At 42.9% G+C, this 26,909-nt stretch overlaps 1 protein-coding gene across 2 annotated transcripts; it reads left to right on the top strand.

The window, feature by feature from the left end:
• Positions 1–26,909, top strand: LOC116980534 (leucine-rich repeat-containing protein 63-like). Of its 2 annotated transcripts, XM_033032854.1 has the most exons (8): positions 1–349; positions 7,519–7,628; positions 11,389–11,793; positions 14,081–14,146; positions 18,050–18,201; positions 24,043–24,141; positions 24,929–25,065; positions 26,780–26,909. In XM_033032854.1, the coding sequence occupies exons 2-8, from the start codon at positions 7,568–7,570 to the stop codon at positions 26,844–26,846; spliced, it is 987 nt and encodes a 328-aa protein (XP_032888745.1). In that variant the 5' UTR covers positions 1–349; positions 7,519–7,567; the 3' UTR covers positions 26,847–26,909. The 2 variants fall into 2 exon arrangements, with proteins under 2 accessions (XP_032888745.1, XP_032888746.1); XM_033032855.1 differs by lacking the exon at positions 14,081–14,146.

The raw sequence follows: 26,909 nt of genomic DNA, 5'->3' as shown, positions 1-26,909 counted from the left end.
GCCATTAATGCCGCCTCCTGTTTCGAGCATTCCGCACACGGGTGCCTATCTTTTTGAAGTGCGCAACGGTCTGAATCCCAGTGCAGGATCGGAGCCTGCGGTTCCCGTGAGCGGCCGAGGCGCACGGCTCGCGCTTCACCTCACAGCGAGGCTGCGGCGGTTGTCAGCTCTGTTGCTAGGCAGCGCTGGCTATGGCGGCGCTCTGACTGTGTGACGGTGGCAGCGGCAGTGCCTAGCAGCAGCTCGCTGCCGCTCTCTGGTGCGGGGAAAGAACGGCCACAGTACCGGCCTGACCATTAATCGACCGGCCGGGCAGAGGTGGAGGGCAAGGGGCGAAGTGGTGGTTAAGGTGAGACGGCACGCAGTAAGGTGGGTTAGGCAGGGTCTGGTCAGGTAAAGTAGGCGGGGGAGGGATGAAGTAGATATGATGGAGCGAGATGTGCTGCGCTGGGTTAGGTTAGGTGAACAAGATTGGGTGAGGTAGCAATGTTACAAAATTTTGAGATTTTAAAAATCAAGTCTGCAATTTATCCCATCAGATAAAGCACAAAAATAAGTTTAATTTGACACCTAATTCACTTTCATATCTTCAGTATTAAAAAAAATTATGGCCATTTTCATACTCGGAAATTAGCATCTTGTTCCCTATTGATTTTCCATTGACTTAACACAAAAGCTGTGATCGAGGACAGTGAAATGGCCATAATTTTCTTAAAAATTAAGAGAACTGACAGAAATGTTCAGTTATTATAGATTGAAGCATTCTGAAACAAATATGAAACAATCTTACTTGGATGACCTGATGAAATTAAAGCATATAATTAGTTAGTTACCCAATTGTAGCTAATTCCAAACTTCAATTACTAGATCTAAACATCTATCCATTTCTTAAGAAAAGATTAACATTTTTAAATAGCCTAAGTGTCCAAATAACATTCACAAAGAATTCACAATAAAACATGATTTTAAAATCTCATTTACATTAATTTATAGGCCAAATGGAAGGAATTTAGTGTTCAATTGCTGTAAATTAATGGCCATTTAAATCAGCTTTCGATTGGGATCCTGTGGAACTCTGTGGAACGCGCTGGTTTGGAACGTTCCCATTGCGGTATATTTGTACCACCATATGCCCAAAAAAATACTGCGGGATTTAATAGGGCTACTCGCAACATAAAACTTTGTATAAAGGGATCAAGATAGGTCTGCCGACTATCGACAATACCGCCAGCGGGCTGGCTACCGAAGCTGAAGGGAGGAATGTGCACATATTCTCGCTGTCCGAGCACGACGTGAGGAGGGCTCTGACACGGGGGAACACGAGAAAAGCTGCAGGCCCCGATGGCATCTCGGGGCGAGTACTCAAGTCCTGTGCTATGCAGCTAGTTCCAGTGCTCACTACATTATTCAGCCTCTCCCTGGACAAGTCCGTGGTCCCTGCCTGCTTCAAAAAATCAATCATTGTACCGGTACCTAAAAATGCCTCCCCAGCCTGTCTGAATGACTACCGTCCGGTGGCCCTTACCTCGGTAGTTATGAAATGCTTTGAGAGGCTGGTGAAGAAACACATCTGCGCCTTCCTCCCTCGGAACATGGACCCGTTGCAGTTCGCATACCGTCCGAACAGATCCACGGACGATGCGGTCTCCCAGGTCTTGCACACCGCTCTCTCCCATCTGGACAGCCAGAAGGGGGGCTACGTGAGGATGCTGTTCATAGACTACAGTTCAGCCTTCAACACGATAGTCCCCACCAGACTGGCCGGGAAGCTAATGGAATTGGGGCTCAACACCTCCCTGTGTGCCTGGGTCCTGGACTTTCTCACCGCCAGGCCCCAGGTAGTCAAGATGGAAGGGAATACATCGAAGTCCCTCACCCTGAGCACAGGATTGCCCCAGGGTTGCGTCCTCAGCCCCCTATTGTACTCCCTGTACACACATGACTGTGTGGCTAGGTTCAGCTCCAACTCAATAATTAAGTTTGCTGATGACACTGTGGTGGTGGGCCTGATCTCAGACAACGATGAGAAGGCCTACCGGGAGGAGGTGGCTGATCTAGCACTCTGGTGCCAGGATAACAGCCTCCTCTTGAACATCAAAAAAACGAAGGAGCTGATCAGGTGAGATGGGGTGGATTAGGATGCTATGATAGTTGACATTTCAAGTCGAGGCCTTGCATCAGGACTGAGGTGCAGGACATAAATAGCCAGTGTAGAGAGGTGAGGTGGAGGGGTGAGACGGTTGAAAGGTGACACCAGGTAAGGATGGAGATGATTGACAGATGGGGCCTGGGGTTGGTTGAGGGGAGGGTGGAAATAGGGATGGAGGCTGGCAGATGATAAGTGAAAGCAACAAAGAGCTGCAGATTCTGGAATCTAATATTTAAAGAGGATGATAAGTAGAACCAGATGTCAAAAGGATAATGGGCAGATGGTACCTGGTAGGGGAGGGGAAAGAAACAGAGTGATGGGGGAAGGGGATGCGCTGGAGGTGAGGGTTAGAAAGAAAGGTCAGTTGAGATAACCTGGGTGGATCAGAAGGATAGAGAAAAGTCCATGGATTACTTGGATTAGGGAGATTAAATGTTCGGGGTGGGACAAGTCTTTGAATGCAGCCAATATATTCAAAGATTTGTCATCCCCCTGTCATTCCTCTACTCCTTCTCCCTGCTCCTGTCGGGCAGAAGATTGAAAGTGTGCACCACCAGACTCGGGAACAGCTCCTTCCCCTATTGTCGTCAGGCTTCTGAATAGTCCTTCTGTAAACTAGGATACTATCTGATTCACTTCTAGCCCATTTCAAACATTGGACATTGTCTCTGGATCTGCTGCACTATAATGCTGAGAACTATATTCTGCACTCTGTATCTTTTTCTTTGCTCTACCTATCCTACTTGAGTTTGGCTCGATTACATTTAAGTAGAGCATTATCTAATTTGATTGTTTTCCATGCAAAACAAATCTTTTCATGGAATTTGGGGGTAGCGACAGCGGCCGGGCTTCCGGTACAGAGACCGGCCCTGTTGCTCAGAAGGCTAAGGAAAAGAAGAGGAGGGCAGTAGTAATAGGGGACTCTATAGTTAAGGGGTCAGATAGGCGATTCTGTGGACGCAGTCGGGAGACCCGGATGGTAGTTTGCCTCCCTGGTGCCAGGGTCTGGGATGTGTCTGAACGTGTCCAAGATATTCTGAAATGGGAGGGAGAGGAGCTCGAGGTCATGGTACATATAGGTACCAATGACATAGGTAGAAAAAGAGAAGAGGTCCTGAAAGGAGAATTTAGGGAGTTAGGAGGAGAGTTAAGGAAAAGGACCGCAAACGTAACAATTTTAGGATTACTGCCTGTGCCACGCGAAAGTGAGAGCAGGAATGGAGCGAGGTGGAGGATAAATGCGTGGCTGAAGGACTGGTGCAGTGGGCAGGGATTCAAGTTTCTGGATCATTGGGACCTCTTTTGGGGAAGGTGTGACCTGTACAAAAAGGACAGGTTGCACTTGAACCCGAGGGGGACCAATATCGTGGCGGGGAGATTTGTAAAAGCTACTGGGGAGACTTTAAACTAGGACGGTTAGGGGGAGGAACTCAAATAGAGAAAGCTAGTAGACAGTGTGGGAGACAGGAGGCAGAGAAGGGAAGCACTCAGACCCATCATGTAGGGGGAAAAGAAGAAAAAGATAATAAACAGAGAATAAGAGGTGGTGGGTTTCTTAAATGTGAGCAGAGAGACAGAGGGGTGTAAAATGAGGGTAGAAGCAATAGGTAACAAGGTGAAAAGTAAAAGTGGCAGGCAGACAAATCCAGGGCAAAAATCAAAAAGGGCCACTTTTCAACATAATTGTATAAGGGGTAAGTGTGTGTAAAAGCAAGCCTGAAGGCTTTGTGTCTCAATGCAAGGAGTATTTGCAATAAGGTGGATGAATTGAATATGTAGATAGCTATTAATGACTATGATATAGTTGGGATCATGGAGACATGGCTCCAGGGTGACCAAGGCTGGGAGCTGAACATCCAGGTATATTCAATATTCAGGAGGTATAGACAGAAAGGAAAAGGAGGTGGGGTAGCGTTGCTGGTTAGAGAGGAGATTAACGCAATAGAAAGGAAGGACATTAGCTTGGAGGATGTGGAATCGATATGGGTGGAGCTGCAAAACACTAAGGGGCAGAAAACGCTAGTGGGAGTTGTGTACAGGCCACCTAACAGTAGTAGTGGAGTTGGGGATGGCATCAAACAGGAAATTAGAAATGCGTGCAACAAAGGTAAAACAGTTATAATGGGTGACTTCAATCTACATATAGATTGGGTGAATCAAATTGGCAGGGGTGCTGAGGAAGAGGATTTCTTGGAATGTATGCGGGATAATTTTCTAAACCAACATGCAGAGGAACTAACGAGAGAGCAGGCTATTCTAGACTGGGTATTGAGTAATGAGGAAGGGTTAGTTAGCAGTCTTGTTGTGCATGGCCCCTTGGGTAAGAGTGACCATAATATGGTTGAGTTCTTCATTGGGATGGAGAGTGACATAATTAATTCAGAAACAAGGGTTCTGAACTTAAAGAAAGGTAACTTTGAGGGTATGAGACGTGAATTGGCCAAGATAGACTGGCAATTGATTCTTAAAGGGTTAACGGTGGATATGCAATGGAAGGCATTTAAAGACTGCATGGATGAACTACAACAATTATTCATCCCAGTTTGGCAAAAGAATAAATCAGGGAAGGTAGTGCATCCGTGGATAACAAGGGAAATCAGGGATAGTATCAAAACAAAAGATGAACCATACAAATTAGCCAGAAAAAGCAGCCTACCAGAGGACTGGGAGAAATTCAGAGTCCAGCAGAGGAGGACAAAGGGCTTAATTAGGAAAGGGAAAATAGATTATGGAAGAAAACTGGCAGGGAACATAAAAACTGACTGCAAAAGTTTTTATAGATATATGAAGAGAAAAAGATTATTTAAAACAATTGTAGTCCCTTGCAGTCAGAAACAGGTGAGTTGATCATGGGGAACAAGGACATGGCAGACCAATTGAATAACTACTTTGGTTCTGTCTTCACTAAGGAAGACTTAAATATTTATCTGCCGGAAATAGCAGGGGACCAGTGATCAAATGAGATGGAGGAACTGAGTGAAATCCAGGTTAGCCGGGAAGTGGTGTTAGGGATATTGAATGGATTAAAGGCCGATAAATCCCCAGGGCCAGATAGGCTGCATCCCAGAGAACTTAAGGAAGTAGCCCCAGAAATAGTGGATGCATTAGTGATAATTTTTCAAAACTCTTTAGATTCTGGAGTAGTTCCTGAGGATTGGAGGGTAGCTAATGTAACCCCACTTTTTAATAAGGGAGGGAGAGAGAAAACGGGGAATTACAGACCAGTTAGTCTAACATCGGTAGTGGGGAAACTACTAGAGTCAGTTATTAAAGATGGGATAGCAGCACATTTGAAAAATGGTGAAATCGTTGGACAAAGTCAGCATAGATTTATGAAAGGTAAATCATGTCTGACAAATCTTATAGAATTTTTCGAGGATGTAACTATTAGAGTGGATAAGGGAGAACCAGTGGATGTGTTATATCTGGACTTTCAGAAGGCTTTCGACAAGGTCCCACATAAGAGATTAGTATACAAACTTAAAGCACACGGTATTGGGGGATCAGTATTGATGTGGATAGAGAACTGGCTGGCAGACAGGAAGCAAAGAGTAGGAGTAAACGGGTCCTTTTCACAATGGCAGGCAGTGACTAGTGGAGTACCGCAAGGCTCAGTGCTGGGACTCCAGCTATTTACAATATATATTAATGATTTGGACGAGGGAATTGAATGCAACATCTCCAAGTTTGCGGATGACACGAAGCTGGGGGGCAGTGTTAGCTGTGAGGAGGATGCTAGGAGGCTGCAAGGTGACTTGGATAGGCTGGGTGAGTGGGAAATGCTTGGCAGATGCAGTATAATGTGGATAAATGTGAGGTTATCCACTTTGGTGGCAAAAACAGGAAAGTAGACTATTATCTAAATGGTGCCCGATTAGGAAAAGGGGAGATGCAAAGAGACCTGGGTGTCATGGTACACCAGTCATTAAAAGTAGGCATGCAGGTGCAGCAGGCAATAAAGAAAGCGAATGGTATGTTAGCATTCATAGCAAAAGGATTTGAGTATAGGAGCAGGGAGGTTCTACTGTAGTTGTACAGGATCGTGGTGAGACCACACCTGGAGTATTGCGTACAGTTTTGGTCTCCTAATCTGAGGAAGGACATTCTTGCCATAGAGGGAGTACAGAGAAGGTTCAACAGACTGATTCCTGGGATGTCAGGACTTTCATATGAAGAAAGACTGGATAGACTCGGCTTGTAACCGCTAGAATTTAGAAGATTGAGTGGGGATCTTATAGAAACTTACAAAATTCTTAAGGGGTTGGACAGGCTAGATGCAGGAAGATTGTTCCTGATGTTGGGGAAGTCCAGAACAAAAGGTCACAGTTTAAGGATAAAGGAGAAATCTTTTAGGACTGAGATGAGAAAACCATTTTTCACACAGAGTGGTGAATCTCTGGAGTTCTCTGCCATAGAATGTAGTTGAGGCCAGTTCATTGGCTATATTTAAGAGGGAGATGTGGCCATTGTGGCTAAAGGAACCAGGGGGTATGGAGAGAAGGCAGGTACAGGATACTGATTTGGATGATCAGCCATGATCATATTGAATGGCGGTGCAGGCTCGAAGGGACGAATGGCCTACTCCTGCACCTATTTTCTATGTTTCTATGTTTTCACTGCACCTCAGTACATGTGATAATAATAGACCTAAAGCCACTTTGTTTTCTCCTCAACATATGTGTTTCATAACATACTGAATTACTGTTCAAGTGTAGTCACTCTTTCAGATAGGATCTTAGTGGGCCAGGCAGTAACTGGAGGAATTTGACAAACAACGTTTTGAGTCAGGACCCTTCTTCCCTTCTTCACACTGATGGTGTCGGGGGTGGGGGTGGGGGGGGAACGAAAGCTGGAAAGCAGGTGGGAGTGGAGCAAAGCCTGGCAAGTGATAGGTGGATAGGTGTGAGGGGTGATGGGGCAGAAGGGTGGGGTTTGTCAGGCGTTGCCCCACTTGCAAGGCTTTGGCCCACTCCATCTCTTATCTAACTTTCTTCACCCTCCCTCCCACCACTCCATCAGTCTGAAGAAGGGTCCTGACCCGGACCGTCGACTGTCCATTCCCTCCACAGATGACGCCTGGCTTGCCGTGTTCCTCCAGCATGTTGCTTTTTGCTCAAAATTACTGTTTCAGCAGTTTCTTATGTCATGATTTGATGAGGTTTTAAAATGCCATTTTTAATGCAAGGTGAGTTATTTTAACATTTAAAAGGTAGACACTTAAACTGTTTCCTTTAGATATCAAAAGTGGCTACAGCAAATAAAGGCAAGATGAGTTACTATTGGAAAGATGCAGAAAAACATTGCCATTTCATTTACCCAATTTTTTTTTTGTATTATTAATATGAAAGTTTGCTTTTGTTTCCATTAAGTTTTTCCTTGTGGTTGCAATAAACCCAGGATATCTGAACTGTGTGCAGCATGTCCAAATGTCCACAACTGCTTCGTAGACCATTGCTGCCAAAAGACACGCTTTCATTTGGTAAGTGCATTATTTTAATTGAAGTGAACTGTGACATTATTTGTACAGTAACAATAAAAAGTTCGAGACTATCTCTAAAACTAAAACTGAAAACTAAAGCTAGTACTTAAGCTTCTGGTTCCAGACAGTTTAATTTTATTGATTGCATATGTATTTTTAAATGTTTGCCATGTGTAGTGCAATGACATTTCATTTTTGTTATTTCTATTTCTGTGCATTGGAAAATTGATTTGCATTATCACGATCGCTATTGTCATTAAGCTATTTCTATAATTTCCTTTTCATAATGAGATGTTTGAAACAAATGTTAGTTCTACTTATGTGTAGGAAAGCACTGCAGATGCTGGTTTAAATCAAAGGTGGACACAATTCCACTGAGATTCCACCCGGTGGCGCTTCGATGGCAGCCTCCCCTACAGTCTGTCCTTTTTGGGTTTTTTTTGTTATTTTTAGTGTGTCTAAAGTATGTGACTTTTTTTCAAGTTCCTACCTTCCCGGAGATGTGATCAATTTTTCGTATCACATTCTCCGGGCTCTGCGGCCTTCCATCGATGGAGCTGGAGGCCTCCTCGGACTGTCGTGAGCCCCACCGCAGGGCGCGGACTTAACATCGGAGCTGATCCCTTGCCTGGGATCGCTCCCACCGCGACCACTGCGGACTTTACAATCAAGGGCTCGCAGTCTCGGGAGAGGCTAGTCGGGAGCGCCAACGTCACGGGAGGTTCGACCAGCCCCGATGCGAGGTTTGATCGGCCGGCGCGGGGGAGCTGACATTCCCCCCAATGCGGGAGCTTGATCGCCTCGACGCGGAGGGCTCGAACGCCGCCAGCTACGGGAGTCAAGATCGTCCCGTCAACGTGGGCTCGAGGCCCACGACCGAGGAAGAACAAAGGAAGGACTTGAACTTTATTTCGCCTTCCACCACAGTGAGGAATGTGTAGGAGTCACTGTGGTGGATGTTCATGTTAAAATGTGTTTTTTGAGTGATCAGTTGGTTTTAATTGTATGACTGACCTGGCCAATGAAATTCCTCGTATGTTGCAAAACATACTTGGCGAATAAAGTGTGATTCTGATTCTAATTCGATCAACAAACCCAGCATTGAGTCCCTGCTTACTCTCATTCATTTCTAAAAGGCAGGACACATCATTCACATACCTGACACCATATTCTGCTCCAACAGGTGATTATGAGTTGAACAAAGGAAACTATTCGAGGATGTTTCCAAAGCCTCCCTAAAAATAAACGACGTTCCCACCTATTCATGGGTAGACAAAAGTGCTGGAGAAACTCAGCGGGTGCAGCAGCATCTATGGAACAAAGGAAATAGGCCTGAAGAAGGGTTTCGGCCCGAAATATTGCCTATTTCCTTCGCTCCAGTCTGAAGAAGGGTTTCGGCCCGAAACGTTGCCTATTTCCTTCGCTCCATAGATGCTGCTGCACCCGCTGAGTTTCTCCAGCACTTTTGTCTACCTTCGATTTTCCAGCATCTGCAGTTCCTTCTCAAACACCTATTCATGGGAATCTTTGTCCCATGATGCTCAAAATAGAGGAGCATTTGAGAGTGCATTGAGAACCTAGAAACTTTTCACTGAGAGTGAACATAGAAACATAGTGATATAAATAGCCGAGGGAGCACATCACATACCAAGCTGTCCACCTGCTCTGCCTCACCTGCAGCAGAACCTGAATGTCCCATATTGGCCTCATTAGCCATCTCAAATTCCCCAGGACTATGCTGGAAATAGGTGATCCTTATTCCCAAGGACTATCTGGGAGAGAGAGATGTTGGTATTGCACAGATCTTCACCTGACTGAGACGAGGCTCATTTTTTTATCATCAGAGCATGCAAAATGAAGGAAACCTGTCAGTGGGAGAGTTTAGTTTAGAGTTACAGCATGGAAACAAGCCCTTCAACACACCAATTCTACGTTGCCTATCAATCGCCCATTCATGCTAGTTCGACATTATTCCACTTTCCCATCCACTCCCTACACATTAGGAGCAACATAGGCGCCAATTGACCTAGAAACCTGCACATCTTTGTGATATGGGAGCACCCGGATGAAACTCACACGGTCACAGGGAGAACATGCAAACTAGACACAGACATCACCCAAAGTTAGGATTGAACCCAACTCTCTGGCACTGTGAGGCAGCAGCTTTCTCAGCTATGCCACTGTGCTGTCCTTATCAATAATGCATATACTTTGAGGAGAGAAGATTTCTTTGAAAGCCCATCATAAACTTATGTGGTCAACTTATTTTATTTCTCCACGCTAAGTGCAGAACTGTCAATTGCTAATCACTGAGTAGATCAGTTTCCGCGTATTCTCATATTGTGATGAACCATAACACATCCAACATCTTACTCATGCGACATGTGGTGTTGCAGATCAAGCAAATGTCTATGAAAGTAGTTCCTGGCCTGATATCATTCTGAAAACCTCTAGGAGTTTAATGAAAGCCGAACTGGGTGTCAGAGAAAATGTGGAATTCTGTCTGTTCAAGTATCACTGCTCTCTTAAGCCCTTTGCTCAATCTTTAGAAGAATTTGTTCATGGATCCTGTGTGAAGGGAGGAGCAATATGTTGTTAACCTCAAGGATTCCTAACTTTAAATTGGGGTCACTTTGTTGGGATAACTATTCTGTACACTACATCTTCCCATAAGATAATTTTCTTCAAGAATTCCAGATGTATCCTGTCAACACCTGTTTTTCCCAGTTTAGATACCAAAAGGTCATTGTTCAGCTCTTTTGAGAGGGAAGGTAAAAATCAACAGCTGTTGAACAGCTTTTGGGAAATTTCATAAAGTTACCTGACTACTGGTATTTCACACGTATTGGTGTCTGAGGTAATTCGAATCTGAGCAGCAGTAGCATCAACAATGAAGGTTGATGATAATGTTACTTACCTATCCCAACCGATGGCTTGTTTGTGTAAAGTTAAATTAATTGATGATATTGGGCCATCTTGCAAGCCAACTACCTTTCTTATCAAATTCCACCACCTACAGCCCTTTGTTTTCTCCACTTGTCACTTCTAGCCTATGTGACTTTTTCCACCCTCTCCTTCACCCATTCCTTTCCTGGATCCACCTATGACTTGTTCTTGCCTTGCCCCATTCCTTACCTTCACCTCTTTCCACCAGCTATCTCCCAACTACTCTAGTCTTGAAGAAAGGTCCTGTCTCAAAACATTCACTATCCATTTCTCCACAGGTGCTGCCTGACTTGCTGAGTTCCTCCATCGCTTATTTTCACTCAAGATTCTAGCATCTGCAGTCTTTTGCCTGCTTTAAACTTGGCATGATCTGCGCATTTCTGTGTTTTCAGCTACTGATGCATGCACGGATTTCCCTCATTGTAAATAGAATTTACGAAATGTTTCTGAAAGGCTAGCTAAGGAAATCTATAATAAATGTGCTGTTGCTGATGGTACCATCTAAGTCTATATTATTTTGCATCAAAAATATTTCTTTACCTCATGGCAATATTGAGCAAACCTTTTTTGAGCTATGTTTTGCACAAATATAATTTGCATTTCAGTTTGCCGTTGAAACCATTAGTAAATGTTTTTTAGAGAATTTGTACAAATTGTATATCTAATTTTGGTGCTTAAGTTTACCCACTTTGCCATATGATAGCATTTTGGTGAGGAATCATAAATATGCCTAGAATATTCAACTATTTTACAGTGCTTTCAAATATGTATGTTACTGCTTTCTAATGTGTATGTTCCGGTTAAATTTCAACAGAAAATGCATCATGTCCTGCTGCTGTGCTCAAGAAAAAATGTGACTCAATCGATGAACATGAGATGAAGGATGTATCAATGACTTGCAGGTCATCTGATCGAAATGGATTTCCTTCCCGTCGTGGTATTGTACACAGATATGATCCATATTTTACAGAGGATGATATTCGCTACTGTATTCCTGCAGCCTTCACTCTAGCCAATTTTCTTCAGAAAAATAGTGTGTCTCCACCACCTTTAGATGAGAGAAAGATTGTTTTATCCCACCAAAACTTCAACAAGATTGTAACTCTCCTGGAATCTCAGTTACTGAAGCATAACCAGAAAAAAGTGAACATCGTAGAATTATCCATTGATGACATCCCACCAGTATTGAAGCGAATCCCTCAGAGACAGCAGATTCTTGGTATGATATCTCTGTAGTTATCACTGAGAAGATTATAGCTAAAATTCTCAATGTTTGTATTGCAAACAGAAATATCTAGAATGGAGAAAGTAACCATTTAAACATAGATTTTCCCAAATAACTTGATACAGGTATAAGTAAAGGTTAGAAGAGTTTCACCATCCTTGCATTCAGAGGTACGGTGGGAATATTCTCGCGCCTCACTGCTTTCCATTAATCACTTGTACAGTTAAAGTCTGTGGTTAATTGTTCTGTGCTGTCCTCTCCAAAACAACATTGCAATAAATGTTTCTTTTTAAAAAGTATGGTAGTCACACACATTCCATGGAAGAGTTCCTTTTTACTGAATAGGAAAAGAAGGGATCAAAATTAGCCAAAAATGCAGAGCTTCATTAGCCTGTCTGTTTCCCCATGAAGCCTCTTTCCCTCCTCCTGCTAATTCCCACATTTATCTAGCTTTGTATCATCAAAACTTGAATATATTACCTTTTAATCCCCTTGGCATTGATATATGTTGGGAACAGCAGGAGCCCCAGCAATGATCCCTGCAGCACTTCAAGTCACAACTTCCCACGTAAAAAAAACCCTGTTTAACCATACTCACTGTTTTCTGTTCATTAACCAATTGTCAGTCTACTCCAGTATATTATCCTCAAAACTATGCTCTAATTTTGTTTAATGATCTTGTTTTGGCACTTTATACCAAGTCTTCTGAAAGCCCAAATATACCATCTCCACTTATGAGCCCTTATCTATACTGAGACTTACAGTCTAGCATTTGTCAAATATGATTTCCCTTTTATATATTATAATGTTTATGTACTATTGCTATTTTAATTAATATATTCTGGCAAATTCTGTAATCTAATCTCAGTTTATCATGGTTTCACTTGCACCAAAGTTGATCATTTCTGTTAATATAATTCTATTAATGGGCAGCTAAGAAAATATGTTTTTCCATTTAAATGTTTTTATTAAAGCACCTCGGAAAACAAATGCTGTTCTTCCAAGGTTATTAATGGTTCTCTGTCACAATAGTCAGTGCAATAATTATTTGCTCGTACATATCAATTGTGGGTATCAGCATTAATCAACTTGCCCACACTTAAGTGATCCTGACATCACATTTTCCAATACGCATCCCTATTTTTCCTGCTAACTGCTTTCTGATCAGCAATTAACACGGAACATACAACTTACTTCATAAGTGCTTAATTTCCAGTTTAGGGTAATATCTTCCATTTTATACTGTAAAGAGCAGCAGAATTCTAATTGTGAGATGAACATGGAAGATGCATTGCACATAGTCTAGCATCAAACTAATCCCATAACTTTAGCATGAAAACTGTCAATTTTCTATATCAAAACATTGCTGGATTGAAGGGGTGGGCAAGCATGATCACTAATAATGACTTGGTAAAAATGAAAGTGCTTTTGGAGAATCTCAATCAAGTCTCCCACAAAATAAAAGTGACTATATTCCATCTTAATAATAGGACTGCTAAGCATGCAGTCACACTTTAATACAGCCCAGTTCTAAATAACCTTTGAGTAGGGCTGGACTGCATAGTTTTCTTCATTGCAGCTTAACAAAAGATGTTACCAAGATGATAATGTATTTGCTAAATGCATGCTGAGGAACATTTTGTGAAACATACAAGATATCTGATGGGCTATACATGGTAAATTCTAAGAGGACTTTTCTTCTCGTAGGAGAATCCAGATTCAGAGGACAGTTGCACAACTGGTAGAGCTGCAACACACAGCACCAGAGACACTGGTTTGATCCTGACCTTGAGTGCTATGTGTGTGGAGTTTGCACTTTCTCTACGTAAACTAGGGTTTCTTCCGGGTGCTGTGGTTTCCCCGTACAACCAAACGATATGTAGATTCATAGGTTAGTAGGTTTGGCCTCTATAAACTACTACCAAATGTGTAGGCGGTGGAGACAAAAGTGGGATAACATAGTCTTATAGGAACGAGTGATCGGTGGTCTACGTGGACTCAGTAGGCTGAAGATCCATGCCGTATCATTCAATTCATTTGTCTCAGAATAAGGGAGTGTGCAATTAGTTGTGAAAGAGTGTGGCAAAGGCTGATCTACTTTGGGGATATGTAAACTTAAGGAGATGAATGAAGTCAGAGAAGGGAAAAAAAAGCCATTCTGATACAAATTTCAAAGCTGATTATTTGAAATGGTCAAATTCATTATTAGGACCTTAAGCTTGTAAAATGCGTAGTTTACCGAGATATCACCTTGAACTAATAGAGTATGTTATTCTTCCAGAAATGAATGCTGCTGCTAGAAACAAAAGTGAAGGCTTAAATTATGAAGTTTCCCCAGAGTTGCCAGGTAATAAAAGTACTTCAAGTAAAAAAATAAGTTTTATGAAACGCCCAATCATAATAGTCCTATAATCCTTCCTGTAATAGGGTGACTAGAACTGCATGCAATACAATTGCGGCCTAACCAAAGCCCAATAAAACTGCATCATGCCTCCTTGAGCATAACAGTCATGAAGTCACAATGCAGCTTTATAGGACTTTGGTAAGCCCACATTTGGAGTATTGCTTGCTATTCTGGTTGCCCAATTATAGGAAGGATGTGTGGCTTGGAAAGAGTGCAGAGGAGGTTTACCAGAGTGACATCTGGATTAGGGGGTACAGGGAGAGTTGAACAGACTTGGATTGTTTTCTCTGGAAAGCCAGAGATTTCAGGGAGACACGATAGAAGTCAATAAAATTATGAGAGGCATAGAGTCAGAGCCTTTCTCAGAGAATGGAAACATCAATTACTAGAGGGCATAGTTTTAAGGTCAGAGGGGCAAAGTTTAAAGGAGATGTGTGGAACATATCCCGCAGCTGGTCTGCCTACAGGCCCTCTGACCGACTCCCACCCCTGGTCCACGGGGTGAGCAGGAGCCGGGTTGAGCAGCTTCCCATTCTGGGTGGGTTCCTGGTGGGCGAGCCAGACCTGCTATCAGACTTGGCTACAGCCGTGGCCTGCCGGGAGCGACCTTAACTCAGCTGAATGTGATTTGTTAAATTTTCAGACTCAACTAGAAGTTGTATTATGTACGTTGTATATCAAAATATACACCCTGAAAAGGTAGATTGTGATATACAAAGGACATATTAATAACAGATGTAAAAGACCAACGATGATGGTATCTAGAGCAAAGAAAAAACTGTCTGGACTGAAAGAGACATTTATGTTATCCTGCATGTATTATTATTAACAAATTAGCAATAACATTTGTATTTAAAACATCATATTTCACAATTGTTCAATTGATTCAATAGGCGATTGTTGGAAGACTAAAATGCTGGCTTTATTTGTAGATGTTAATCTCTCAGGTTCACCTAGGAATCTTTCTCGCAGAACCTGACATCATCCCAGGCAGTAATTAGAAACAAAGAAAACATAGAATATAGGTGCAGGAGGAGGCCATTTGCCCCTATGAGCCAGCACCGCCATTCATTGTGATCATGGCTGATCATCCACAATCAGTGACCCGTGCCTGCCTTCTCTCCATATCCCTTGATTCCGCTAGCCCCTAGACCTCTAACTCTAACTCTCTTTTAAATTCATCCAGTGAATTGGCCTCTACTGCCTTCTGTGGCAGAGAATTCCACAAATTCACAACTCTCTGGGTGAAAAAGCTTTTTCTCATCTCAGGTTTAAATGGCCTCCCTTAAGTGGCCCCTGGTTCTGGATTCCCCCAACATTGGGAACATTTTACCTGCATCTAGCTTGTCCAGTTCTTTTATAATTTTATACGTTTCTATAAGATATCCTCTCATCCTTCTAAATTCCAGTGAATACAAGCCCAGTCATTCCAATCTTTCCTCGTATGACAGTCCTGTCATCACGGGGATTAACCTCGTGAACCTACGCTGCACTGCCTCAATAGCAAGGATGTCCTTCCTCAAATTAGGAGATCAAAACTGCACACAATACTCCAGATGTGGTCTCACGAGGGGCCTGTAAAGAACCTCTTTACTCCTATACTCAAATCCTCTCGTTATGAAGGCCAACATGCCATTAGCTTTTTTCACTGCATGCTGTACTTGCATGTTTACTTTCAGTGACTGGTGTACAAGGACACCCAGGTCTCATTGTACTTTCCTTATTCCTAATCTGACACCATTGAGATAATAATCTGCCTCGTTGCTCTTGCCACCAGAGTGGATCTCACATTTATCTATATTACACTGCATCTGCCATGCATCTGCCCACTCACTCAACCTGTCCAAGGCACCCTGCAACCTCCTAGCATCCTCTTCACAGTTCACAATGCCACCCAGCTTTGTGTCATTTGCTAATTTGCTAGTGTTACTTTTAATTCCATCATCTAAATCATTAATATATATTGTAAATAGTTGCGGCCCTCCACTCGCCACTGCCTTCCGTTCTGCCAGGGACCCGTTTATTCCAAATCTTTGTTTCCTGTCTGCCAACCAATTCTCTATCCATGTCAATACCTCCCCCCAATGCCATGTGCTCTAATTTTGCCCACTAATCTCCTGTGTGGGACCTTATCAAAGGCTTTCTGAAAGTCCAGCTACACTACATTCACTGGCTCTCCTTCATCCATTTTACTTGTCACATTCTCAAAAAATTCCAAAAGATTAGTCAAGCAGGATTTCCCCTTCATAAATCCATGCTGACTTGGACCAATTATTTTACTGCTATCCAAATGCACCATTAGTACTTCTTTAATAATTGACTCCAGCATCTTCCCCACCACGATGTCAGGCTAACTGGTCCATAATCCCCCGTTATCTCTCTCACTACTTTCTAGAAAAGTGGGATAACATTAGCTACCCTCCAATCCACATGAGGTACATGGCATCCAAAGATACATAACTTCATGGGTTAATATGGAGACTTTTCAGCGGACTGTCTGCGACCTTCAAGCTCGGGGGCACTCGCCTGAGCTGGATCAAGCGTCAGTGCGACACACACACACGCACACACGCGCACACGCACACACACACACACAGTGGATAAAAAAACTTGCTGTTTCATGTTGGAATAAATGTTCTTTTCAGATTGGAATGATTTAATCAGTGGAGTACTGCGGGGATCAGTTCTTGGCTTGCAATTATTCACTGTTATTTATCAATAACCTGGAGGAAGGAACAGAATGTCATGTTTCTAAATTTGCCAATGATATGAAAATGTGGAAGATGGGTGTGGTTCTGCTATAGGATATAAAAAGTTTGTCAATGTGAAAGACCAGCTAACTGAGTTTCAAGTAGGGAAGAATAAGGTCATGCACTTTGGTAAGAGAAATTGAAAGGCAGATTGCTTAAATGGAGAGATTCTGAAAGTGAAATTTCCAGTGCATGGATCAATGAAAAAGATAGCAGACAGCTTCAACAAGCAATTAAGAAGGCAAACAGCAATTTGTGCTTCATTTTGGAGTTTAAACGTAAGGGTGTTTTGTTGCATTTGTGAAGGGTCTTGGTGGGATCTTCACCTGGAATACTGCGTACGGTTTTGGTCCCCTTATCTAAACAAAGAAATGTAGTAAAATTGTAGGCAGTACCAAGGCAATTCACCAGGCTAATTCCTGGGATGAGATGGTTATTCTACCACGAGGGGCTAAATAGTGTGGGCTTGTATTCCTTAGCCTTTAGAAGAATAAGGTGTAAACCTATTCAAACATAGAGGTTTGCAAGGGTGCTTGTCAGGATAGATGTTAGAATGTTTTCACTGGTGAGAAAGTCTTGAACAGAAGGACATATCAACAGGATAAGGGGCCAGTCATTTAAAAATTAAGTACATAGAAATTTCTTCTGTTAGAGAGTGGTGAATCTTTGGGATTCTCTGCCCTGCCAAGTTTAGTTTAGAGATACAGCGCAGGAACAGGCCCTTCTGCCCACCGGGACCACGCCAACCAGCGATCCTTGCATATTAACACTATCCTACACACACCACGGACATTTTTACATTTACCAAGCCAATTAACCTACAAACCAGTACGTCTTTGGAGTGTGGGAGGAAACCAAAGATCTTGGAGAAAACCCACGTTGCTCACAAGGAGAATGTACAATCTCCGCACAGACAGCACCCGTAGCCGGGTTCGAACCTGGGTCTCTGACCCTGAAAGGCAGCAACCCTATCACTTTGCCACCATGCCGTCCTGAGGTGATTCTTATCAGTTTTGGACACATTGTATTGTTGCATGTTTATGTTACCTATAATATATTGATAAACCTGCATTTCATCACATCTTTCTAAATTTAGCTATTCTGAATATTGATGATGGTGCCCAGTCTCTTGAAATTCCCGACTCTGAATCTCCAATCAAGGAGGAAGAACAAGAGGGACGAATAAGCCCATATGAATATGTTGTTGTAAAATCAATGGCAGTAGGTGGAGAGTCTTTAAACCTGAGGGTAAGTATCTTACAAATTTATTCTCATAAAGTTTGGCAGTTATCAGCAAAATATACAGTTCACTCTTGCTCTGTTCCAAATTGAGGTACCACCAATTTACCAGTCTTGCTCCCGATGTTACATTTTATTGCATGAAATTCATGGAATTGGAAAGGATAGGAAGAGGAATTGAAGAGAACGTTCAAGCTAAATTTAGAAAAACTGGTGGAGAAAAATGAAGAACAATCAACTACGTTATTCTGACTATAAGATTCAGATTCAGATTCAGATTCAGATTCAACTTTAATTGTCATTGTCAGTGTACAGTACAGAGACAACGAAATGCAGTTAGCATCTCCCTGGAAGAGCGACATAGAATATGAGCAATAAATACATCTATTTACATGCATACAGTCATAGTGTTTTCCTGGTTGGAGGAGTGTCCAGGGGGTGGGGGGTGATTGGCAATCACCGAGGTATATTGTTGAGTAGTATGACAGCCGCAGGGAAGAAGCTGTTCCTGGACCTGCTGGTCCGGCAACGGAGAGACCTGTAGCGCCTCCCGGATGGTAGGAGGGTAAACAGTCTATGGGTGGGGTGAGAGCAGTCCTTGGTGATGCTGAGCGCCCTTCGCAGACAACGCTTGCTTTGGACAGACTCAATGGAGGGGAGTGAGGAACCGGTGATGCGTTGGGCAATTTTCACCACCCTCTGCAGTGCTTTCCGGTCAGAGACAGAGCAGTTGCCACACCATACTGTGATACAGTTGGTAAGGATGCTCTCGATGGTGCAGCGGTAGAGGTTCACCAGAATCTGGGGAGACAGATGGACCTTCTTCAGTCTCCTCAGGAAGAAGAGACGCTGGTGAGCCTTCTTGACCAGAGTTGAGGTATTGTGGGTCCAAGAGAGGTCCCAATAGAGCATGCAAAAATAATGTACAAGGGAAAAAACTATAAGAAATACTGGAGTACCAGTAATAGGATATTCAGCACCTTTGGACCGCTCCATTTAATAAGTCATGGCTAGTGTACATCAGTGCTACATCCCTGCACAAACCAAACTTCGCTGACCACTGAGTTCCTCCCAGCAGTTTGTTTTTATTACACTTAATATGCTCAATGTAAGATTATTGCAGTAAAAGATCTTTTTAAATGAAGATGCTGGAAATCTGAAATTAAAATAGAAAAATGCTGGAAATGTATTCAATGCTTCAATCAGCATGTGTGGAAAGAAACATTTAATATTTCAGGTCAATATTTCATCAGATCTAAAGGTGATAAAGAGAACAACAAATTTGTTTTAAATAGGAAAGAAGACAGGGCAGGATATTTGATTTTCAGATGGGTTAATAGAGATTTAAAATTCAAAACAAAATCCTTTTGGAAACAATGTGAAATTTCAGGGCAAAACAAAAAATCAGCTTTCACCATAGTAAGGCACTGCAGAAAGTATCCCTGTTTTATGTAATTATTTTTTACAGAAACTGGTTTCATTTCCAGGACTTTCTTTGGGAAACTACTACCTTCTGCAGGGAATCTTGCAATTAGGAATATATTTATTATACTTCTCTGTGGGCGCTCAAGGGAATCATTGGTAATATTTCATACTCCACCTTGGGGTTCTGCAAGATGTATCGATGGCCAATTGTATGATGCCTAAGTTCTACTCTATCCTTTCAGCCTGTCAATGAATTGGATGGTTAGTGTTTTATCTTTTAGGTTTTTCTATGAGTTAATTTAACAGAAGTATATAAAATGTGACAATTTTTACTTCCATCGTTAAATATGCATGTGGAACAAAATGTAGAATTTTCAAGTTTTTAATTGTCATTCTACTTACTGTACTTGGTATCAATTGATTTGACATTTTGCTAAAACATTGCCTTCTTATATCGTTCCATTTACAGTTTTTAGCTTTAGATTCAGCCCCGCGATCTACACTAATAACCTGTGCAAGTCCTTCCTATCAATTTCCTTTAAATACAAATTAAGGGGTTTCTTTGTGTGAGCTAAATAGTGTTTGAGTGTATGGATGTTGTATAAGGTCTTTGGGGTGAAATTGAGTTAGTTTAGGTTTGAGATACAGCACGGAAACAGACCCTTCGGACCACTGAGTCTGAAGCCGACCAGAGATCCCCGCACACTAACGCCATTCTACGCACACTAGAAACAATTTACAATTGTACCAAGCCAAATAACCTACAAATCTCTACGTCTTTGGAGTGTGGAAGGAAATTGGAGATCCCATGGAAAATCGACGCAGGTCACAGGGAGAACATACAGACAAGCAGCCGCAGTCAGGGCCCCTGGCGCTGTAAGGCACTAATTCCACCGCTGCGCAACCGTGCTGCCTTGTACTCAGGAACGTATATTTTTAATTATTAGGTTTCCTATGCATTTTAAAGTATCCAGTCATCCCTATGACTTAATACAGTGAATTGTGACATTACTTGAAGAACGGTTTGGGGTGAGTAAAGGGAGAGGTGGAAAGAAATTACCAACACCAATCAAGTCCAGGTGGCAGCAGGAGATCAAGAGGCTAATCAGAGAGAGGAGACAGTTGAAAAAGCAATGGAAAAAAGCAACTGACGCAGAGAGAGAAGGTCTCATGCTACTCCAAGAGGACATCAAGAGCCGATTGGCAACCTTGCGAAAAGCAGAGAACTTGAGGAAACTTCGCAAGAAGAAAGAACACACAAGAACACAGTTCTACAAAGACCCTTTCAAATTCATCAAAGACCTCTTCGCAAAGGAAAAAAGTGGAACTTTGAAAACATCAAAACGGGAATTGGAGGAACACCTGGACAAGGCCCACCAAGACACGAAAAGGCATGAGCAGTTAGTCATCCCACATGACATCCCGCCTATTCAACCACCTGAATTCAACCTGGACACCAGCCCTCCGAGATGGAAAGAGGTAGAGAACACTGTCCGGCGAGCAAGAGCAGCATCAGCTCCGGGGCCAAACGGAGTACCATACAAGCTCTACAAGAACGCACCGGATGTGTTACGCTTTCTATGGAAGCTCATGAGGGTGGTGTGGAAGAAGCAAACAATACCTAAGGCGTGGCGAAGGGCCGGCAGCGTGCTAATACCTAAAGAAAAGGATGCTTCAGACATCAGCCAATTCCGGCCAATATGTCTACTCAACGTCGAGGAAAAAATCTTTTTCAGCATTGTATCACAAAGGCTGTTCACCTATTTGGTACATTGATACATCTGTACAGAAAGCAGGAATTCCAGGATTTTCGGGCTGCTTGGAGCATACAAGCATGATCTGGCACCAGATCCAAGCAGCTAAGAAGGACAAGAAAGACCTACATGTGATTTTCCTCGATCTGGCCAATGCATTTGGTTCAGTTCCCCATGAACTCCTTTGCGAATCTTTTGTCTTTTTCCATGTACCAGAGCTCATCACCACACTAATCAAGAGCTATTTCCAAGACCTGCAGCTTTGCTTCACAACAGCTGACTTCAGTACAACATGGCAGCGCTTGGAAGTAGGCATCATGGCAGGCTGCACAGTCTCACCCTTGGCCTTTACAATGGCCATGGAAGTCATCATCAGGGCCTCAAAATGGGTGGTGGGTGGTGAACGAACCAGGGCTGGGCTCCATCTGCCACCCATCAGGGCATACATGGACGACATGACAACACTAACCACTACTGCAGCATGCACCAAGCGGCTACTTGGAAAGCTGCAGGAGAACATCAAGTGGGCTCGAATGAAAATCAAACCAAGTAAATCTCGAAGCATCTCCATAGTCAAGGGGGTGCTTAGAGACACAAGGTTCTGCATCGGTGACGACCCAATACCAACAGTGTCTGAGCAGCCAGTTAAAAGTCTGGGCAGATGGTACAACGCAAGTCTCAAGGACAAAGAGCAGGTGCAACAACTAAGGCAAGAAATTGTCAACGGCCTGGAGAACATCAATCAGACCCTACTGCCTGGGAAACTGAAGCTCTGGTGCCTACAGTTTGGACTCCTCCCTCAGACAATGTGGCCACTGACCGTTTATGAAGCCCCAATAACAACTGTGGAGAAGATGGAGCGAACCATAACTTCATACACGAAGAAATGGCCCGGTGTCCCACGATGTCTAACTAACATCGGCCTATATGGCAAAGGGGTTCTGGAACTATCTCTCACTAGTCTAACAGAGGAATACAAATGTTCTAAAGTAAGACTCCAGATGACACTGAGGGACTCTAGAGACAAGACCATCAGTGCTGTTGCGCCGCCCCTAGTAACTGGCCGGAAGTGGACACCATCTGATGCAGTACAGCAAGCTTCATCAGCCCTGAGGCACAAAGACATCGTGGGGAAAGTCCAGCAGGGAAGAGGAGGCTTTGGCCGTACGACAAGTAAACCAACTTGGCGAAAGGCCACAACATCAGAGCGGAGGACATTGGTGGTCGAGGAGGTGCGGCGACAGGAGGAGGCTGCAAGAAGTGCAAAGGCGGTTTCTCTTGCCAAACAGGGGCAATGGATGCAGTGGGAAGGTGTGGAGCGGAGGAAGATCAGCTGGAAAGAACTATGGGAAATGGAAGCAAGCAAGATCAGCTTCATCATCAGAGCGACTTATGACGTGCTTCCATCACCAAAGAACCTCCATCAGTGGTACGGCGAGGATCCAACCTGTGCCCTCTGCCCAACTCCAGCGACCCTCAAACACATCATGGTAGGCTGCAAGACCAGCCTCACGCAAGGGAGATACACGTGGCGGCATAATCAGGTACTAAAAAGCCTGGCATCAGCCCTTGAGAACAGGCAGTGTGCGACCAACTCCTTGCCTCCGAGAGCAAGCAACCCCCCCCCCCCCCCAAGGGCAACAACCTTTGTCCGAGAAGGACAGAAAACATCTAAACATCCTTCCACCAGATCAGAAGAAGGAAATCTATGCAGGGCCCGTGACTGGAGGATGTTGGCGGACATCGGCCGACAACTAATTTTTCCACCTGAAATTGCTTCCAACCAACCTCAGGCCAGACTTGGTGTTCTGGTCCCCTTCACAGAAGACTGCTTACATCATAGAGCTCACAGTTCCATGGGAGAACTCTGTTGAGGAGGCCTATGAGCGTAAGAAGCTGCGCTACGCAGAGCTTGCAGCAGAGGCAACGCAGCGTGGCTGGAACACCAAAGTCAATCCAGTTGAAGTGGGATGCAGAGGATTTGTTGCGTCATCTACCATCAGACTGCTGAAGGAGCTTGGAATCCACGGTCAGGCTCTGCGGAAGACCATAAGATCACTCTCAGAGGTGGCTGAAAGAAGCAGCCGGTGGATTTGGCTCAAGCGGAAAGACCCATGCTGGTCCCCAAGTATGTCAGGGTGAATCTTTGGGACGGTTTGACACGGGACACGCGCTGAGGGCTGATCATCCTGCAGCGGGCCGCCCCTGTGGAGGGTGTATAGTGTTAAAAGGCCGAAACACCCAGTGATGCAAGGGTACACTACTGATGATGTGTCCTGTGCCCAACTGTCCTGAAGGTTACCCAGGCCAAGATATACGTATCTCCCCCCGCCCCCCACCGATGTTGAGCGTCTACCACTCTCAACAATCAACGAATGTCGTGAAATGCTCCCCACCTATTGGCACAAGGGACTTCTTAACATCTTGTCCTATGTACTTGATTCCTTCATACTTTACAATACGCAATAATAATACTTGCTTTCCAATATCTCTAACCAAGCTTCATGAAGAATGACAACAATATCCTTTTCAAAGTGTGGTAACTGTGTAATTTCACACAATGTAATTTTTATTCTTGTTAAAGTAAATTGACAGCTAAAAAAAATGAAGATAATATTGAGTTGCCAAAAAGTTTTTCCCATCTTGTTTTTCATCATGTGTTATATTTTAGGGATATTTTATTCATCAGCTTCCTGACGTGACCAGACTGGTTTCCACATTAAAGGATCTGAACCTGTCATTCAATAGCTTTCGGGACATTCCTACTGAGGTGAGAGCAATATATTGTCATCTATTCACTGTAGGGTTTTTTCAGACATGGTCTGTACCTTAGCAATTTTGCAGTAAAACTCCTCCTGGCTATTTGCCATACATAGATTAATAATTAAAATATAGTCATTAAGGATGCTGTACACATGAATTAAGTAAAACAGTTAGTATCTTATTACAACTTAAACATCGTACTAAACAATTGATTAATAATTTACAAATTCAGTAAGGGATTACCTAATATATATTAACATATGGTGCATTGCTATGTAACTTGGTATATCAAATCTACCCTTCTCCTGTCCTTTCTTCCGTAGGCCCTAAGCTTCTCTGTCATCCCCAAGTTGCCTCCCTCCTCCCCCCAGTCCCACCCCTCCCCCCCCCGGGCTCCTTTCCACCCATCTCTCCCTCTGAATTTACATTTCACTCATTTCTCTCCTTATCTGACACTGTCAAGTTTCCTTTTCACTTCTAGACTTTATTACTTACTCCACCCATCTGCCAATCAAATTCCTCTTACCTGTATCTACCTATCACTTGCTAGGTTTTGCCCCACCCACGCCTTTCTTTTCTAGCTTTCTCCTCCACTACTCCTTAAGACTGCAGAAGGATCCCGAACCAAAACGTCATCTGTCCATTCCCTCCACAGATGCTTTCTGACTCGTTCTCCAGCATTTTGTGTTTTTCTCAACATTTATTGGTTTCTCTTTCTATATTTGATCACTATTATTGATCTTTAAAGCATATTAAGATTTACATATTTCTATGTTGTCTGTTTTTTCTTTAAGATTTATCAATTATCCTGCCTTGAATTGCTGAATTTACGAGACAATCCAATTACGGAGATTTCTCCTGATATTGAGAAACTGACCAACCTGAGAATTTTTGACATTTCTTTCTGCATTGTTTCAGTTCTGCCTATTGGGTAAGGTGGTCCAAATATCTTATAGAATCTAATAAACATTTTACCATGCACTAATCATAATGTGGTCATTTTAAAACTGCTTTTGAGTGTGTGCTTGAAAATTTTAACTGTTCAGATGGCATTAGATTTTCAACATTCATTTTCCCAAGCAGCAAGCCAATGACATTTCTTGCTGTAAAATTAGGATTAGATTTATGACCTTGAGATTTAAAGGTTAATATTCTGGAAGCATACACTGGAACATTTTCGGGCTTCCAGTATTTTCTGTCCTTATTGCAGCCTTTAGCTCTTTATCAATCAATAGTTTTGTAATTATGTAAAATATTGTTATGTGCAGGAAATTATGCTTGTCAGCTTTGTGGGGGAATGCATGAACATTCTTATTTTCAGTTTAGTTTATTGTCACTTGTACCGAGGTACAGTGAAACCCTTTTTATTGCGTGCTAACCATACATTTTCTGAAGCATATGTGCATACTCAAAATAACGTCTCAAATATGTAGATTTATAGGTGACTGGGAGGGGGAGTGGGTTCCTGCTGCCTCTCACTTTGCAAACATCTGAACAAAAATCCACACCACTACAAAATCTGCACCACTACAATGACAATAAAGTAGTAAAGTAATTTTCCAATTACTTACCAGACTTATTTTTCCTCCAATATTGCCAAAGCATTCCTGTTTCTATTTTCTACAAAATTATGGAAAAACACCTTTCTGTGTTATTATGTTTTATTTGTAAATCTTGCCGATACTGTCATTTGCCTAGTATTGCACCAGCAGGATCTTGCTAATTGCCATCTTACTGACTAGGTACAATGTACAGATTCATCAACTCTATACAAAATAAGGTTTGAATTTCATTTTCAATTACACAAATATGGAAAAAATCCCAACCAGCTAATCCTAACATTAGTAGATGGTTGTAAATCGATACAATGATGGAATGCATCATGATCTATAACTAACCTTACTATTCAGAGGGATTTGTTAACTAAATTGCAGCTGAGGATTTGCCATTTATGTTATTCCAGTTATAAAATTGGATTTCACAAGTTAACTTCACAAGTCTTTGAAAGTTGACAAATAATGCCGATAGAATCAAAGTGCATGAGGGCCAATAATATGACTACCCTGTATGTCATAGGATGTGCAGAAAATGGGTCTTCAGTGTGGAAAGAGAGGATTTTGTTCTTGTTCCACTAACCTTGCTGCCTGACAAATAGATGTAGATCCAGAGTAGCAAGGTGCTCAAATTGATTACAGAACAACTGAAACTGGCATATATAACATGACTCTTTGAGCAAGTCATGGCTTTGTGCTGTACAGATATGTGCTGCATCTGATGAAAAATTATACAGATGTGAACTGAACACAATAGAGAAGCTTAAACTTCCTAATACAATGGCAACAAGAGGAATGGCCATGGGAGGAGGACCACATGTGGCTGAGATGCCTGAGTTTGTTACACGTTTGTTGTGTATCCTGTCCACTCAATAATTAGTAAATTCATACCTCACCTGCAGCGGGTTAGTTGTTTCGACTTTTTTTTAGTATGTCGAAAAGTATGTTTTAGTGTTTCTCTCTGTGTCTTGTGTGGGGGATGGTGGGGGGGGGGAGGGAATAGGGGGAAAACATTTTTCAGGCACCTACCTCGACGGAGATGCAACTTTCTTCCTTGTTGCTTCTTTGCCCCCCTTCCTTGCGGCCCTACAGCTGGTTTGGTGCGACCTTTCCTGGAGTCGGGCCCAGAGCTTCAGCGCTGGCGCAGCAGGAACTTTAACATCGCAGGCCAGAGCTTCAGCGGCGGCGCAGTGGGGACTTTTAACATCGCGGGGGTCGCCGG

Source organism: Amblyraja radiata, chromosome 14 (assembly GCF_010909765.2).
Source record: "Amblyraja radiata isolate CabotCenter1 chromosome 14, sAmbRad1.1.pri, whole genome shotgun sequence".
NCBI classification, from domain to species: Eukaryota; Metazoa; Chordata; class Chondrichthyes; order Rajiformes; family Rajidae; genus Amblyraja; species Amblyraja radiata.
Note: the sequence above shows the minus strand (reverse complement) of the source record. Positions and strands in the feature narration are given on the sequence as shown.

What these genes read in the sequence shown, in the direction of transcription:
- LOC116980534 (XM_033032854.1), top strand. Translation starts at nt 7,568, where the DNA reads ATGTCCAAATGTCCACAACTGCTTCGTAGACCATTGCTGCCAAAAGAC. An exon ending in GAGAGTCTTTAAACCTGAGG is followed by an intron (nt 18,202 to 24,042) that starts GTAAGTATCTTA and finishes GTTATATTTTAG; the next exon opens with GGATATTTTATTCATCAGCT. An exon ending in GTTTCAGTTCTGCCTATTGG is followed by an intron (nt 25,066 to 26,779) that starts GTAAGGTGGTCC and finishes GCGGCCCTACAG; the next exon opens with CTGGTTTGGTGCGACCTTTC.